At 40.8% G+C, this 18,970-nt stretch overlaps 1 protein-coding gene across 1 annotated transcript in view; it reads right to left on the bottom strand.

Moving 5' to 3' along the window:
- The window catches only part of SMC6 (structural maintenance of chromosomes 6), a 134,156-nt gene that overhangs the window by 96,146 nt on the left and 19,040 nt on the right, over nucleotides 1–18,970 (bottom strand). The window contains exons 3-9 of the mRNA XM_040348559.1: nucleotides 16,513–16,630; nucleotides 14,564–14,669; nucleotides 10,985–11,121; nucleotides 9,983–10,044; nucleotides 4,229–4,309; nucleotides 2,826–2,927; nucleotides 1,822–1,941 (exon numbers count right to left, since the gene is read on the bottom strand). Coding sequence (XP_040204493.1) covers nucleotides 1,822–1,941; nucleotides 2,826–2,927; nucleotides 4,229–4,309; nucleotides 9,983–10,044; nucleotides 10,985–11,121; nucleotides 14,564–14,669; nucleotides 16,513–16,630 — 726 coding nt within the window. The remainder of the gene's footprint in view (nucleotides 1–1,821; nucleotides 1,942–2,825; nucleotides 2,928–4,228; nucleotides 4,310–9,982; nucleotides 10,045–10,984; nucleotides 11,122–14,563; nucleotides 14,670–16,512; nucleotides 16,631–18,970) is intronic.

Here is an 18,970-nt window from a genome sequence, read left to right as displayed (position 1 = left end):
CTTGAATACTGCAATCACTGAGTAGCAAATTATATTACATGTGATATATTTCAGTTATCTTGCAAACCTGGCCTGTTAGTGGGTCCTGAGGACAAGAGTTGAGAATCACTGATTTAAAAGAAGGTAGCTCTTAGAACTCACTTCAGTGGCCCATGTCTCCCACCTTCTAGCCTTATTTAATTTTACCTTTTTTAGGTGTGTTGGATGCCTTTGTCCCTCAATAAGATCTATGGTTACTACCTCTGATCCTTATGGCACTACAAGGCACAGACAAGAGACTGAATGAGGCTGCAGTGCCAGAATACATGCAAGGTAACATATAGGGGCAACTAGGGACGTGAGAACAAAGGCTTTTTTTTTTTAAAGGCACCTTTCTTTAGGTATGCACAATAAATGTATGACGACACACCGGGGAAATACCTGCGGTTTCTTTATCGATTCATAAACTTGGCAGAACAGCAGATCACAGGAATGAACCCTCTTTTTGTATTTAACGTCCACAGCACTTACTGATACCTTGAAACTTTAACTAAATCATAACCCTCTCCTCCAGGGGAATAACCCGAATGCAATATTTGATGACCATAGGGCATTATTTTATCAAAACAGTGACCCATCTTAAAAAAAAAGAAATGGATCAATCTCTTGCATTCAAATGTATGTAAAAGATGTCAAATCTAAATACAAATGATGAAGGACAAACATATCTCCATGATGACAAATTGTATGACACGTTGCATTCTGGGAGGAGAATAGTAAGTGTTTTGTGAATGCCCAAAGAGCCAGGATAGGGAACATGAGCAGCACAATTCCTCAGTCATAGCCGCTGCCATTAGCCACAGCTACAGGGGAGGGGGGGGTCTTCAACATCACTGAGAATATTACAGTATGCAGCCGCAGTTTTTAACTAAACTTCAGCTTAAGCCTTTTCAATCCCTTGAATGTTTAATGGGTTCTTGGCATTGTATAAATGGTCCTTGGTTCAGATAAGTGGTCTCCTAGACCAGCCTTTTTCAACCAGAATGGCCAGGCACGCTGGGGTGCCTTCAGGTTTCTTCAGGGGTGCCTTGGCAAAACATCAAAAAATTGCCCAAAAATTGTATAGAAGCCAGCACACGGATGAAACTCGCCTTTTAGTTACACAAAGCCACATGTTTTTATTGTGCACCTGCTGGCATCCCAAAAACTAATGACATCATTGTCAGTTTTTCAAAACGCACCACACCTGCAGCGCAGTGCTGTTAGGAGCTCCATAGGACTTAAAGGGATTGGGTTTTTAGCGTGGTAAAAACGCAGAAAAAAACTCATCTGTCTGAAAACAGCCTATATAAATAACATGACTATGACAGATGACAGTTAACCAACGATTTGATGGAAAAAACGCATCTACAATCAGGGATCTAATATTACTGCCACCTCTATATGATCAGAACAGAAGCATTTAATGGTTCCACATTCAAAGTTACCATTAAAACATAACCAAGTCTCATCTCAAGCCTGAGTGGAAATTTAATTACCTTCTGTTTTAGAAAAGCAGTTGCGCTATTCACAGACCTTTAGTTACATTACACAGAAAAGTGTACAGTCCATCAGTACAAATGTGTTCCCTTTTTTTACACCAACTTACATTGTACATGCTTCTATATAGCTACAAATATGGCTGTATCCTCCCGATACCCACAACCAAAACCATGACCCTAGTGTGCCATTATATACGTCTCCCCATGTCTCTCACATGTACATATATTTTTCTCATCTTTAATACTGAAAAAGGATAGACTTACTGACCAATGCCAACTAAAAATGCATAAAAAGTCTTACCACTGCCCAGGCCATGTTACGGCTGAGATCTTCTAACTTCTCCTTCATTTCACCCAAGGATGCCAGATTTTTAAATCTATCCTCTTTTACTATGCAATCCTGCTTAAGCTCTTGCAGTTTCTAAATTGAAAGGAATAGAAAACAAAATGTCAAGAATTTAAAGAGGCACAGGCCATTTAAAACTCAATTCACAGGAATGACTTTAAATAGTTTGCCAAGATGGCTCAAACTATTTTGTTTACTATTGGTGCAGCGGCTGTCAGTGCTATATGCATCAGCTACCAACAGTATACAGTGTTGTGATTTTAGGAACGAATACAAGGTATCCTCTGATTGGCTGAGGTGGAGAGGCAAGCAAATGGGGTTGTGATCTCCACCTAAACCAATCAGCGGAAGCCTTCCGTATTCATACATAAAATCACAAATGTCCTGTGAATGGCTGAGCAGCGCTCAGCCCGACTCCATTTGGTTTTGGGAATGGGACGGGATGTCCTCGTACCGCTGCTAGAGCACAATGCTTTTTACTGTATGGAGCCAGTGCTCCATACAGTTTAGACAGTGCTGACAGCCGCTGCATTAATTAGTAAAGGAAATTGTTTGGGCTAGCTATTTAAAGTCACAATATACTGTATATAGTTAGGCTTTAAAAACCAGCATCACATAATGCATCCATTTTAAAAATGTCTAACAGAAGTTAATACGGTCCACGGCAACCAGATAAAAAATGAAGATGAGAGGAAGACTAGGTTTTGGTTGGGAATTTGAGACATCTTGTTACAGGCGTAACAACACGTGGGATAGAGCCGAATCCTAAGATAGGACGGCGCAAGCCGTCGTATCTTAGATATGTTTAAGCGTATCTCTGTTTGAGAATACACTTAAACACAGGACGGTGCAGATTCTGAGTTAGGTCGGCGTATCTACTGATACGCCGGCCTAACTCTACCTGAATCTACCTATTTGTCTCCTGCACGGTCACCAGTAAAGTCATTGTGAGCACTTACCTCTTCACCAAAATTAATTTGGTTATCTGTTCTGGCCTTTGTTTCCATGATGTAGGAATAATCTTCCTTCATCTGTTCCAGCTGTGTAGCTTTCATAAAAAACTAAAGCAGAAAAATGCAAGTTAAAAAAAATCCATGATAAAGTTTTCTGTATATTAAAGCCAAACTAAACACCCCAGTATACTCACCTCTACCTTCCAATGATGCAGCAGTTGCATCTCTCACTGGCCTCTGTCCTTATCCCCACAGAATCTCAGCCTCCTAATTGGCCAGCAGGGGATGATGTCATTCCAAGCGTGTGCACTGGAGTCAGTGATTCCAGCACAGCCAGAGTGCGCCGGTTATGCAACCTGAGCTGCGCATTTGCAATTCAGTGCACATTCAGTAGAAAACTGCAAGTAGGAAGTTTAGTTTGTATGATTGCAGAAGAGACATAGCACATCTCATCTGCCATAAAAAGCTGCCTGCTCACAGTTTTCTAAAAGTTAGGCTAGGTTCCACTTTAACTGACCCTGGAAGCAGGTTAGACTGCCCTTCATTATCTATAGTTAATGGAAAAACAGCTACTGCGTAGCCATAATTGTAGATGGTAGACAAATGAAAACTGCATTTGACCAATCATAGGACAACTGATAATTTGTCTTCTACAGCAGCCAAATATCCAACCTATATGCATAATGCATATAGCTTTTAAATAGCTTACACAGTACATATGAATAGTCACAAATATGTACTTTATAACCTCTGAAATACAGAGAGATCCTTGTTGTTTCTTGTTAGGGCATGTGCCAGAAAACCTTGTGCTTTCTCCTGTAAACATATCCATATGGTTAGCTTAAAAGCAATGGCCAGCAATAGGTCTGAAGGGCTGCCCCATATCTTGACGTACCGTACTGAGAATTTGCCGCTTTCCCGTGATAAATTAAGGGATTACACAATCCCGAAGGGGATGCCGGCTTTAAAATGGATTATTGAAAAATAAATAAAACCCATGCACATAGCACTGGAGCAGGGGAATGAAATGAGATCCATCTTATCTCATCATAGTGACCTGCAGGAACCATAGTAACACAACCTAACAGCTCAACAAGGTTCTAAGCCTGGTACTATGAAAATTGTTGCATACAAATGAGGATATTTGAAAGGCAGCCATCTTTGCAATGGATTATACTTGCCCAGGAACAAATGAGAGTAAAAGTATGTTGGAATGTTAGAGGAGAAATTAAAGCAGAAATAAATCACATATTTTAAATGTATTATGCATTCATTGTTTGAAAAAATTATCAGAAGCATACATTACAGTCAAGCAATCAGTACTGGATGCTGAAGCGATCGGTTGAGTATCAGTATGTACCTTGTATCAGAGAAAAAGAAAACTCATAATACATTAGAACTCTTCTCACCTTGTACTTGTCAGATTCATTCTTCGACTGCAAAAACAGTTTACTCATTTCTTGAGTTAGAACAGACACTGGGTTGTCAATCTACAAATTAAAAGGTAGTTAAAACCACATTAACAGAAAGTTAAGCTCTAGCAAAATGGTTTTTGAGACCTGTGCAATAATCACTACCTGCAGAAGTTCGTTAACTAGTAATAAATAAGCTTTAAAACAAGCCCTTGCCCACCTGGAAAGTTATAGGCAACTGCAGAGCAATCCATCCTCAAGTTGCCATTTGTCAGCATTCTGTGTTTACATGTCAGTTTAGAAGGCTGGCGAGTTACTACTGGGAGAGGTGAACAGAGTTGTTGACATTGTGAAATTGAAGGATGAATTGCAACAGTGCCTGGCAGCTAAAGAAATCGTCTTAAGGGCTCTTTCACACGTCCGTTCAGTTTTTCAGATCAGTTTTTTTTTCATCAGTTGATCCGTTTTTCCATCAGTTTTTCGTCAGTTTTTCATCAGTTTTTCATCAGTTTATGCATCAGTTTTTCCATCCGTTTTTTCATCCGTTTTTTTTTTTTTTTTTGGGGGGGCTTTTTACATAGAAAAACGGATGTTAGCGGAACGGATGATAAACGGATCATCCGTTAACGTCCGTTTTTCGTCCGTTCCGTTTTTTAGACGGAAGAAAAATAGGGCTCTTTCACACGTCCGTTCCGTTCGTCCGTTTTTTGGACGTCCGTTAACGGACCGCAATGCTTCCCTATGGGCTAGCGTCCGTTAGCGGATGAGCATCCGCTAACGTCCGTTAGCATCCGTCTGCGTTCAGTTCCGTTTTTTTGGACGGAAGAAAACCCTATTTTTCTTCCGTCTAAAAAACGGAACGGACGAAAAACGGACGTTAACGGATGATCCGTTTATCATCCGTTCCGCTAACATCCGTTTTTCTATGTAAAAAGCCCCCCCCAAAAAAAAAAAAAACGGATGAAAAAACGGATGGAAAAACTGATGCAAAAACTGATGAAAAACTGATGGAAAAACGGATCAACTGATGAAAAAAAAACTGATCTGAAAAACTGAACGGACGTGTGAAAGAGCCCTTAAGCATATGTATAAATACTTGTACTTATAAGCTAAAGTTTGGCTCCAACTAGGATTCATTAGCACAGTTTAACACCTACCGTACACATATATGCAGCCTCAAGTAAGTGGGGCTGCATATTTGTGTATATCTTTGTGTGGGGAGCGTGTGCCAAGAATTCCTGGTCCCGTAAAAACAATCAGGACCCAGTGTTTTGTCAATATGGTTCCCCTATTGGATAGGGTTCGGCCTCGACTATGCAGTCGGAGGCCACGGAAATCTCAGAGCCTGAACAGCTGTTGACGGAGCATGCACAATGAACACGGCGCTCGCTCCCGATGCTCAGGCCTGGTTTTACACGCTGCTCTATACAGCAAGGGGCAGATACTTTTCTCAAAGCAGCGGATATAGTTATAAATGCTCAGATCTCAATACAGCAAGGGGCAGATATGGTTATAAGATGGCGCATGATGGCCAGTGCTTTTCTCAAAGGGGCGGATGTGATATTGAGCAGCCCCCTTACAAAAAAACACTGGCCATCATGCAGCATCTTATAACCATATCCGCCCCTTTCAGAAAACCATCCGCCCCTTGCTGTATAGAGCAAGCGGAAAGCGGCGTGTATAACCAGCCCCGGGCATCGGGAGCGAGCGCCCTGTTTATTAAGAATTCTCTGTCTACAGCTGACAAACAGCTATTCAGCTTCGTAGATTTCCGTCGGCTCGGATTGCACCTGCACACTCCAGCCTGCACCCTATCCGATAGGGGAACCGTATCGTTAGAACACCGGGACTCCCGGGTCCAGGTCACCTGATCGTTGTCATAGACTCTGATTAGCTATCACAGTGTTCATTCCCTGTGAGCTCATGCCTGTGTTTACTGCCTCTTCTAAATTAAGAAAACAAAAATAAAAATTAATAAACAAAAACAAAAGAGAAAAAACTATCAAGATAAAAGTTTGTCAGGGCAAAGGGTCAAGGTTGGGGTCAAAGGTCAAGGTCTGCATTCTTTGGGTCAAATTTAAAAAGAGATATATATATGTATCTGTGTGTTTTAGGCAGGATAAAAAAAAATGCAAAATGTGCACCATTGTGTCTGGGCTCTACTACGGGTACAAACAACAACATACACATATGAGGTATCGTTGTGATCGTCAGCAGGAAGAGAATTTATTTTTGGTTTTTCTTTGGTGGTGAATTATGGTAATAGCAAGAAAAAAAAAATGTATAAAATCAGGAGATTTCCATAACCATTTACCACCAAAAGAAAGCATAATGTGTCCTGAAAAAAAACCACACACAAACACACACACACACACACACCCACCAATATACACAAAGTTTGCGAAGATATGTACAGTTTTACTAACAGATGTAAAAGTTGCAAAATTATGCTCAAGCATTAACATTTGTTTTACACTTATGCAGGAAGGGGTTAATGTGACAAAGCAAATTGTTAAGGGTGTATAACATTTGTGTTACATTGCTGCTTACAGGAGGACTAGAAACTGGCAAAATGTAGGCCAGCTCAGAAAATCCCCTCCCACTTAGCTCTTCGTTCTAAACTTGGGTCATCCAAAAGCAGTCCAACTGAGGGGTGGGCAACACGGTAAAAAATCATTAACATACTAAAAAACACAACAGAAAAACTGGAGACTGCCTGGAGCTCAAAGAATGACCATGGTAAAGACCCCAGACCCTGCCACACACAACAGAACTTAATTAAAAAATGTAATAAAAATAAAAGACCCAGAGGGCAGAACAGACTGTCTAAGAGCAGAAGGTGACATGACTTCAGTTTGCAAATGGTGGCAAAATGATGAGGAGCAATGCAAGCAGCTCCAGAATCCATAAGTGAACTAGGGGCCTATAGGTTACAATATAATTAGGGGGCACAAGTAAAGCAGGACCGCCCGCCCCCCACAAGCCTAAAATCAAGCTTGTTGGCACTGAGCTGTGTTGGGGAACGTATAGGCTTAAAAGGACAACACCACTTTCATGAAAAATAGCATAAAACATAATCTTGCTACACATGCAAAATTCTGTTATTTATTGTTATTAAAAGTACCCTTTTCTTTTCAATCTGTAGCTGCTGTAATGCAATATGGAGTACAGAACATCACTGGATTATTATTATTTTTTTATCTTTTAGTTGTGTAATTAGTTCCCAAAAGTCTAATATTCCCAGAAAATACAAGTTAAATTGTAGGCATTCCCTACAATGGGAATTTTAGTTTTAAAAACTCCTAAATGGAATCAGACTCTGAAGTTGGTCTCGTCCAAGTAATGAGCGCATCATGAACTAAACCCTCCTTTTTAAAATCAGTCTGCAAAGGACACTGTGAAACAAACAACTATTTCTCAGAGCAGAAAAAGGGAGGAATCTACAGCAAAATGTGTTAAAATCCCAGAAATGTACAAGGATCACCCAGAGGAGATTTTATTTTTCTCAACAAAAGTGGTATTACACCTTGGGCTTCATTCACATAGCCATACAAATATACGTATATAAGCGTTTTTTAATGAGGGATCTGTATGTAGCTGCATTGTTTTCAATGGAGCCATTTACACATGTGTGTAAACATGACGCTTCATGCGTATAAACACATGTATATGTGTTTGTAAGTGTGTAAATTAAAGGGGTTGTAAAGGTTTGTTTTTTATTTTCTAAATAGGTTCCTTTAAGCTAGTGGAACCAATTTGGCTGCTGTAGAAGACAAAATGTTCAGTTGTCCTATGATTGGTCAAATGCAGTTTTCATTTGTCTACCATTGGTTCACTTACCTTTTCCTTCGATTTCCCTTCTAAATGTTTTTTTCTTTGTCTGAATTTCTCACTTCCTGTTTCTCCTCAGTAAACTTGCCCCCATTATCCGAGCCATTCTGGCTGGGGATTAGTCAGCCAAACCAGTTACTGAGGAAGAACAGGAAGTGAGAAATTCAGACAGACAAAGAAAAAAAACATTTAGAAGGGAAATCGAAGGAAAAGGTAAGTGAACCAACAATGCACTAGCTTAAAGTAACCTATTCAGAAAATAAAAAACAAACCTTTACAACCCCTTTAAGTCTAAATAAAAGGGGAAAATAAAATATCATGAAAACAAATCTTTGTGCATTTAAACGCATCTATATGTAAGTATTTCACTGATCATTACGCAGGAACTTTTCGCCTAGATAACATCAGTGACATTTTTATGGTCATGTAAATGAAGCCTAAAGTAAGAGATATTTTCTTTGTTCCTGTGTGTCAAATCTTCCTGTAGGTAGTAGTATAACCTGAAGGTTAAAAGCTTCCTCAACAGATGAAAGATGTTTTTGAGCCTATACCACTCTAATGTCTACTTGAAGTTTCTGACACTGTAACTTAACCACTTCCCGACCTCCTCATGTACATTTACGTCGGCAGAATGGCACGGAAAGGCACAATCACGTACCTGTACGTGCCTGCCTAGACGTGGGTGGGGGGGTCCCATCGGGACCCCCCCCGGTACATGCGGAGGTCGGGTCCGCTCGGGGAGCGATCCGGGACGACGACGCGGCTATTTGTTTATAGCCGCTCCGTCGCGATCGCTCCCTGGAGCTGAAGAACGGGGAGAGCCGTGTGTAAACACGGCTTCCCCGTGCTTCACTGTGGCGGCGCATCGATCGGGTGATCCCCTTTATAGGGGAGACTCGATCGATGACCTCATTCCTACAGCCACACCCCCCTACACTAGTAAACACATACACAGTGATCCCTAAATGTTACAGCGCCCCCTGTGTTTAACTCCCAAACTGCAACTGTCATTTTCACAATAAACAATGCAATTTAAATGCATTTTTTGCTGTGAAAATGACAATGGTCCCAAAAATGTGTCAAAATTGTCCGAAGTGTCCGCCATAATGTCGCAGTCACGAAAAAAATCGCTGATCGCCGCCATTACTAGTAAAAAAAATAAAAATGCAAAAAAACTATCCCCTATTTTGTAAACGCTATAAATTTTGCGCAAACCAACCAATAAACGATTATTGCGATTTTTTTTTACCAAAAATAGGTAGAAGAATACGTATCGGCCTAAACTGAGGGAAAAAAAAAAATTTATATATGTTTTTGGGGGATATTTATTACAGCAAAAAGTAAAAAATATTGCATTTTTTTCAAAATTGACGCTCTATTTTTGTTTATAGCGCAACAAATAAAAACCGCAGAGGTGATCAAATACCACCAAAATAAAGCTCTATTTGTGGGGAAAAAAGGACGCCAATTTTGTTTGGGAGCCACGTCGCACGACCGCGCAATTGTCTGTTAAAGCGACGCAGTCCCGAACTGTAAAAACCCCTTGGGTCTTTAGCCAGCATATTGGTCCGGGGCTTAAGTGGTTAAGCCGGCTATTGATCTCAATTTGTCTGGTTTAGCAGAGACTGGACGGATTTCAGTACATGTATGAGCACCCTGGTTGTATAGAATTCGATTAATTGATTATTACCGTCCTTTTGGGTTTTTCCTGAACGATCAGGGCCATCAGCTATAGCCGGCAGCACTGATCATTATATTCTGACGGTGGATAAGGCCCCATGCCCGCGGAGTAAAATACTACAATCGTTTAGGATGGGGGAACTGGCTCTTTTTTTATATGCGACCAGCTAGTTGAGTGAATTTTTTTTTACCATGTATGGCCACACTAAAACTACTATTGTGAAATAACCTACGCATTACCTGTATGTTAAAATGGTCTAGGATTGAGACAAGTTCTTCCTTCTTTGACGAAACAATGGTTCCTTTAAAAAACAATAAAACCAGATGTTAGATAAGAAAATCTTTTAGATGTCTTAAGCCTGGTACATACAGGATGAATGTTGGGAGACATCGACCAGTTTAAAAAAATAAAGTTGACATTCGGCCTGTGTGTATGTCTGCCCATCAGAAGCCAGCTGTTTAGCCGGCTTCCGTTGGACAAGCAGACTGGAAAACCAGCAGCTGACCGACTCCTGATTAGCACTCTCAGCCAGAGGCAGAGAGCACTGATCGCAGTGTTCTGGCAGAGGAATAGTCCCCCTGTCAGACACAACACAACAGCTCAGTGGGGGAGATCACTGCACTAACTTTGCATCGTTACAGCGGCACCAACCAGAGATGGCAGTTTTTCCCGTTCAACCTAAAACTTATAGTGTGTACCAGGCTTTATAGTTTGTAAAAGCCTGTCCCTCACTGTCATTCAAGTATGCTTTGATAAAAGTTGCACCCAAGAAGGTTTTAGGGTATTGAGGTAGAAAGGAGGGATGACACACTTCACTATGTCAACAAGATTTCCACCAGAACACTTACCTTGAAGGCATCAGTGAAAATTAATAACACCATCCACTCACTACAGGTCCCCCTTTCTCTTCCTCAAGACACTGCCAATCACATTTTCCCTTTTTAAGTCACTATAAGACAATATTATACTCAAACTGACTACTACACTGACATTACTATGTGTATTACTTAAATACAACTTTGTTTGTCAGAAGTGAACGCTGCATAGTAACTTTCTCTGTTCATAACTATGACATGGTGGCAGTGGGAAAGCACAAAAAGTAGAAAGCATGTATGGTAGGGGGAAGAGCTTGTTATGTTCCAATGGTTCTATTCCAATTATATGAGATCACAAAAAAAAAAAAAACTTACAGTCACTGTGCTGACCTAGCAACTCTTTGTGTCATCATTACCATTACATACCTGTTTTACTTTTTAGTTTATAATTGCGACTTCCATCTATAGTTAAATGCTGCTGAACAACAATAGAGTCTCCATACACTTCAGGTCTAAAAGCATCTGCGCCTCGATTACGCAATGTTATGGATACATCCGCAGACCTGAAAAAAAAAAAAAAAGAAGAACTGCCTCCTTAGTAAAAGTCTTTGGAAAAAATATTGCATAGAAGGGGGGACTGGACAAAACTCAATCCATCTATGAGCAGGCTGGTTTTACTAAAGTCAAATCTGTTGATTGACTACAGTACAACCAACCTGCCATGTTTTTTGCACGCAATCACTGCTGCCAGTTATAGCTCCCTGCCGGCAGAATACAGAAGTGCTGCAGCCATTGTTGATGGGATGGGTGGGGGGGGGGGAGATAAATAAATAGAGCAATTTCCTTTCCATCCACCTGTGGTGCTGCAGCAGCTGTAGGCATCAGGTTTGCTTTCTCACTGGATCCTAAGGAAAGGGTCCTGAAAAAGCTTTACATGAAACACATCGACCTTGGGGACCATATATGTGATTGGTGCAATCTTGTATACTATGTAATGTGGTACCAACACACTTTGGAGATACTTATGTATGAGGAATTTCTGTACATATTTCCCATTTCTTTAAAAATATGATTTTAACTTGAATAAAGTGTGAGTGAATATTTTTTTTTATTATGTTTTAAATAACATTAGAAATGGGGACGATAACGAGCTGACAAACAATAGCTTCTAGCAAAACCAGTCAGAAATACTGTGCAATCCAAATAATATATAAAAAATGTTGCGACAATAGTGAAAATAATACGTATAAATGCACTCAAAAAATATAACACTTCAATGTAAATAGTCCAAAGTGATGAGTAAAAATGAGATATATATACGCAATAAAAAAAAAAAGTCCAGTGAGAAAGTATCCGTGCAATCATAAAGTGTGATCCAATTCATTTGTGATCCAATTCCACCATGTGATTCACCACCATGATAAGATGGACTCTTACCAGAGTTAAAGGACTCTATTATGGAGTCAAACGCCCAATGTGATGTTTGTATGATGCCGCACATATCGTCCAAACACAGGGATCAGAGATACAGCAGATTCAGTGATAACTCGGTAAATATAAAAAAAAAAACGTATTCTCATCATGGATAATATCACTGTGTTAACGGGCATGTCATATCAATCCAAAAAGTAACATAAAACCATGGAGGTAAAAACAGCTTGTGTACACAGCAGGACAGGCGTGGCAACGGCATGTTAAGTAGACTCCGCCCTACATGTTTAGTCACAACTGCGTCATTGAGGGCATGTGTTAAATATCATTGTGTCATCCTTTTTATCAGTAAAGTCTGTTATTTTTTTGCTTTTTTTTTTTAAGTCTTTGCAGCATTTTGGTAGGATCTGATACATAACTTTGGTAGCAATTACCTAATATTCTGTTATTTCCATCCATTAAAAAAAAAAAGAAAAAAGAAAAAAAAGAGAGGTACAGAGAGTAAAGAGTGAACAGACACTAAAGTGGTTGTTAAAATGTATACACCATCAGCACTGTTTCCTATTGTAGTGTCCCCCTCTGTGTGCGACACAGGAGCAGAGAGGAGATCAGATAGCAGGCTGCAGATGACAGAGGCACGTAAACTGACCACGGTGTCAGGCTCAGCAGTTATGATGCACTGTGGTCAGTTTACAGAGGGGAGGGTAGAAAACTGGCAGGATCAGACAGGTTTTTTTTTTTTAGGTGTTACAGGGGGCCAAATAACACAGGACAAGCACTGTGTCATACAACATGCTTTAAAGGAGCAGGATCCATTTTATATATTTTATAATTTTTTGGGGGTTAACAAACGCTTTAAGCCAACCATAGTTTTTGGAAATCAATAATTGGGAAAGGGCAACCCAGAGACCTAAGCGCAGCCTTTGACACGGTAGACCACAAACTGTTACTGATGCGACTAGCCACGGTAGCAGAAGTCGCAGAAGGTGATTTACCATGGTTTTCTTCCTTTCTTGAAAACCGATCACAAACAGTTAAATTGGGTTCTTTCAAGTCGGAAAAACGCACGGTGTCATGTGGAGTCCCCCAAGGATCCCCCCTGTCACCGGTGCTATTCAACATCTATCTTCGCCCTCTCTTTGATATTATCAGTAGCCAAGAACTACTCTATCACTCTTATGCAGACGATACGCAACTGTATTTTCGCATCTGCAACAAAAAGGATCATCATCCCAGTTTAGAGAAATGCCTCTCTTTGATAGAAAACTGGATGACAAAGAGTTATCTTAAACTCAACAGTTCAAAAACAGAACTCCTTATGTTTCACGCCAGCCGAAAGAGTCAACTGGCAACAACCTGGACACCCCCGCCCATTCTGGGCCAAATCATCACCCCTAGCTCACCCCTAGCTCCAAAGTAAAAAGACTTGGGGTCATCTTCGACACCTTCATGACAATGGACGCACAAATAGGGTCAGTAGTCAGCGGAGCGCACCATCTGTTGTGCCTACTACGCAGACTTATTCCATTTATCCCCAAAGAAGACGTAGCAGTCGTGGTGGGAACAATCGTGAATTCCAGACTGGACTATGCCAACGCCCTCTACCTCGGACTCCCAAAGTACCAAATCTCCCGTCTGCAAGTCGTTCAGAATACGGCCGCCAGACTGGTGACTGGGAAAAAAAAATGGGAATCAATCTCACCTTCGTTGAGAACCCTTCACTGGCTGCCAGTAAAAGACAGAATTGCATTTAAAGCACTCTGCCTGACACATAAGTGCATCCATGGGAAGGCTCCGCAATATCTTTGCGACAAGATAGAACCTCACAATTCCAATCGCGTTCTGCGATCCACCGACCAAAATCTGGTCAGGGTACCAAAAACCAAATATAAGTCCAAAGGAGAAAGAAGGTTTGCTTTTCAGGGTCCTAGACTATGGAACGCTTTACCAACCAGCATTCGGTTGGAGGAAAACCACCTGACTTTCAGAAGACAGATCAAAACTCTGCTCTTTTGATGTCATGAGACACGAACAACTAGCGCCCAGAAGCGATTCAGTTCGCATGCGCCGCGCTTTATACGTTTTTCATTCATTTTTTCATTCATTCAGAGACGAGTTTAGAAACCACCCTCTCTACCGACTTTTCCAAGCTATATTTTCTGGAGTTCTCTCCAGAACATATTTGCCCCATCACTTTACTGTTGGGAGACAGAAAGAGAGCCACAGATACAGATAATATTGTAGATTATTTTATAATGTACAGAACCACTTTATAGCCATCCAGGAAAAAAGAAAGTTAACAGATTTTCAAGTCCCTCCCCTCACAAAAAAAGGCCACAAATACTGCACAGTGATAAATGGTTTAAGACAATGATAGATTAGGAGGGTGGGATATAAAAATATAGAGACGTACATTGGAATATTATAGAAATGTAAAAATGTTGTATAACGTATGTCAATTGAAATGCAAGGGATGCCGATTAGGCATATCTATGTATGAAATAAGAAAAAAAAAAAGAAAAAAAGAAAAATAAAGTGGATTAAAAAAAAAAAAAAAAGAAGATTAGGACTTACGTCTGTCCATCTTTGACAAATCCTTTTATTGATGAACCTCTGTTGGTTGTAGCAGCTTTGCCGCCCAGACCCACAATCAGAGCTGTAAGAACAGCACTCTTACCACCTAGGGAAAGTTAGAAAACATTATTTAAAGCAGGCAGCTTTGGCATGGACTAGGACATATACAGGTCATTCTCATAAAATTAGCATATTGTGATAAAGTTCATTATTTTCTGTAATGTACTGATAAACATTAGACTTTCATATATTTTAGATTCATTACACACAACTGAAGTAGTTCAAGCCTTTTTATTGTTTTAATATTGATGATTTTGGCATACAGCTCATGAAAACCCCAAATTCCTATCTCAAAAGATTAGCATATTTCATCCATTCAATAAAAGAAAAGTGTTTTTAATAAAAAAAAAGTCAACCTTCAAATAATTATGTTCAGTTATGCACTCAATACTTGGTCGGGAATCCTTTTGCAGAAATGACTGCTTCAATGCGGCGTGGCATGGAGGCAATCAGCCTGTGGCACTGCTGAGGTGTTATGGAGGCCCAGGATGCTTCGGTAGCGGCCTTAAGCTCATCCAGAGTGTTGGGTCTTGCGTCTCTCAACTTTCTCTTCCCAATATCCCACAGATTCTCTATGGGGTTCAGGTCAGGAGAGTTGGCAGGCCAATTGAGCACAGTAATACCATGGTCAGTAAACCATTTTCCAGTGGTTTTGGCACTGTGAGCAGGTGCCAGGTCGTGCTGAAAAATGAAATCTTCATCTCCATAAAGCTTTTCAGCAGATGGAAGCATGAAGTGCTCCAAAATCTCCTGATAGCTAGCTGCATTCACCCTGCCCTTGATAAAACACAGTGGACCAACACCAGCAGCTGACATGGCACCCCAGACCATCACTGACTGTGGGTACTTGACACTGGACTTCAGGCATTTTGGCATTTCCATCTCCCCAGTCTTCCTCCAGACTCTGGCACCTTGATTACCGAATGACATGCAAAATTTGCTTTCATCCGAAAAAAGTACTTTCTCTGTAGCCCAGGTCAGGCGCTTCTGCCGCTGTTTCTGGTTCAAAAGTGGCTTGACCTGGGGAATGCGGCACCTGTAGCCCATTTCCTGCACATGCCTGTACACGGTGGCTCTGGATGTTTCTACTCCAGTCTCAGTCCACTGCTTCCGCAGGTCCCCCAAGGTCTGGAATCGGTCCTTCTCCACAATCTTCCTCAGGGTCCGGTCACCTCTTCTCGTTGTGCAGCGTTTTCTGCCCACTTTTTCCTTCCCACAGACTTCCCACTGAGGTGCCTTGATACAGCACTCTGGGAACAGCCTATTCGTTCAGAAATTTCTTTCTGTGTCTTACCCTCTTGCTTGAGGGTGTCAATGATGGCCTTCTGGACAGCAGTCAGGTCGGCAGTCTTACCCATGATTGCGGTTTGGAGTAATGAACCAGGCTGGGAGTTTTTAAAAGCCTCAGGAATCTTTTGCAGGTGTTTAGAGTTAATTAGTTGATTCAGATGATTAGGTTAAGAGCTTGTTTAGAGAACCTTTTCATGATATGCTAATTTTTTTAGATAGGAATTTGGGGTTTTCATGAGCTGTATGCCAAAATCATCAATATTATAACAATAAAAAGGTTTGAACTACTTCAGTTGTGTGTAATGAATCTAAAATATATGAAAGTCTAATGTTTATCAGTACATTACAGAAAATAATGAACTTTATCACAATATGCAAATTTTTTGAGAATGACCTGTATATAGACACATACATACATACATACATACACACACTATATATATATATATATATATATATATATATATATATATATATATATATATATATATATATATATATATATATATATATATATATATATATATAAAACGGAAAGCTTATCAGGCTGCCATTAAAAAGACAAACTTTAATTATAAAAAGGTGACAGCTGCACTTACTTCCATTGTTCCCAACAACGAAGTTGACATTTGGTCCAAATCGAAAGGGTCCAAGCATTGCATGACACATAAAGTTCTTCAGGGAAATGCTTTCAATGATCCCAACATCAGCAGTGACCTACACATTAATCACAAATTGAAGGTGTATTCAAACAGGCTTATTCGACACAATGATCAATTTGATACATTCTGATTATTGATTAGCAACTGGAAAAAAATTGTCTCTGTCACTCTGAAGGCTCCTACACTGCAGGTCCCTGGCTTTGGATGCACTGGGTTCTCTTCACAGTTATTGGGTTAAAGGAGTTGTAAAGGCAGAAGGTTACTGTATATACTCGAGTATAAGCCGAGTTTTTCAGCACATTTTTCTGTGCTAAAAATGCCCCCCTTGGCTTATACTCGAGTCACCTTTTTGCGCCTGAAGTCCTGGACTTTGGGGACCCAGTATCAGCCGTCCGTAGGTCCCTAAACTGGGCACACACGTAGCCCCACTCTTCCTCTACAAGTGTGCAAATTCTGTTGTCCGGGGGACCTACGGCGGGGGAGCACTGATTTTTCAAATCCGGGCACCCCTACCATAGTCATTTCTCCAGTGACTTTGGGGATCTTTGGGCATCCGTGGGCTCCTGGTACTTGGCACACATGTAGCCCATTATAAACAGCCATTTCTCCAGTGAGTTTGAGGACCCGGTACCGGCTGGTCGTAGGTCCCATGGACCCAGAACTTGGCACACATGTAGCCCCATTTATCCTCTACAAGTGTGCAAAGTTTGTTGTCTGGGGGACCTACAGCTGGGGAGCACCGATTTTTCAAAGCCGGGTACCCCTTCCATAGACTCCTATGTTAAACATCAGTCTAGGTATGGGCACAGTGAGGCATGGGCACAGTGAGGCATGGACATGGACACAGTGAGGCATGCAGATGAACACCATAGGCTTACACTCGAGTCAATGCGTTTTCCCATTTTTTTGGTGGTAAAATTAGGTGCCTCGGCACTCTATGCATTAAGATAAAAAACCTTTAGTTTGTCAAGTCCTCCCCCACACCCCCCTCCTCCCCAATTATCCACCCCATCTCTCCTCTCTCCAGCAATGTCCACGAATGCCTGGGACACTCCTCCCGATTGGCTCCCGTAGCTGTCAAAGTCAGTCAGCCAATAAGGGGAGGGAGGGGCCAGAAGCAGAAAAGAGAGAGCCGAGAAGAGGACGATCCAGGCTGCTCTGTGCAAAACCAACTGCACAGAGGAGGTAAGTATGACATGTGTGTATATTTTTACATATTAACTAAAAAACAAAACAAAAAAAAAACACAAGCACACACATAAATGTATCGCAAAAATCTTCAGGATCACTGACCCTCGCCTACTTTTAAAGTGATACTAAACATACAATGTTTAAATGCCATTATCCCCTCTATTTACGTATAAAGATCATACCATTGTATTTCATTTGATATAAAAAACCTTATTTAATAATTCCTGAACAGCAGGCATATGATGTTTCCTGTCCTCAGGGAATGTTCTGAGGGAGGAGTTTCCAGTACACTGCTGATGTATGAATCATTGTTTGCACAGCGCTAATTGATGCTGTGCAGGTCGCAACATAAAAAAAACTTTCAGAACAGGAGGATTAAAATAAAGAATTAATAGCAACAGTGTTTAACCAGTTGACCCCCGGAAGGTTTTTCCCCTTCATGACCAGGCCATTTTTTTTGCTATTCAGCACTATGCTACTTTAACTGGCAAATGCGCGGTAATGCAACCTTGTATGCAACTACAATGTATATAATTTTTCATACAAATACAGCTTTTTTTTTTCCCATTCTTTATTTAAGGTATGCAACATGTCAATGTAGTACAACATGACAATCCATTCTTATTGATAACCATTAACAGTGCTAAACATAGCGAATACAAAACAGGGGTTTAACTACTTCCCGCCTGACACATAGAAGAACGACGGCCAGAAAGTGGTTCTGTTATCCTGACTGGACGTCGTAAACAGAAAGAGACGTTTATCGGCTTTCCCTCCACTCGCACTATCAGACCCGAGTAGAGAAGAGACGATCGTTGCGGGGAGAGTGTCTGCGCTGATTATCAGAGCAGACCCCCCCAAGTAAGCCCACACAGGATCCCCAGGTATACCCACCCAGGACCATCAGTATTGCCAATCAGTGCCCATTAGTTGTACCACTCAGTGCCCACCAGTAATGCCTGGAAGTGCCACCCATCAGTGTCGCCTATAAGTGCCCATCAGTGAAAACGTATTTACAACATTGTATAACAAAAACAAAAAAAATCAAATATCACCAAAATAAATAAAAATTGTGTTTTGGCTACAGCGTTACATGACCGCGCAATTGTCATTTAAAACGTGACAGCGCAGAAAGCTTAAAATTGGCCTGGGCAATATTAAAGGGGTAAAAATAGAAATGAAGCCAATATCCTTCCAATGACAT

This window comes from Rana temporaria, chromosome 4 (genome assembly GCF_905171775.1).
Source record: "Rana temporaria chromosome 4, aRanTem1.1, whole genome shotgun sequence".
In the NCBI taxonomy this organism is placed as follows: domain Eukaryota; kingdom Metazoa; phylum Chordata; class Amphibia; order Anura; family Ranidae; genus Rana; species Rana temporaria.
The sequence above is the reverse complement of the archived record's forward strand: the minus strand, read 5'-3'. Positions and strand labels throughout refer to the sequence as shown.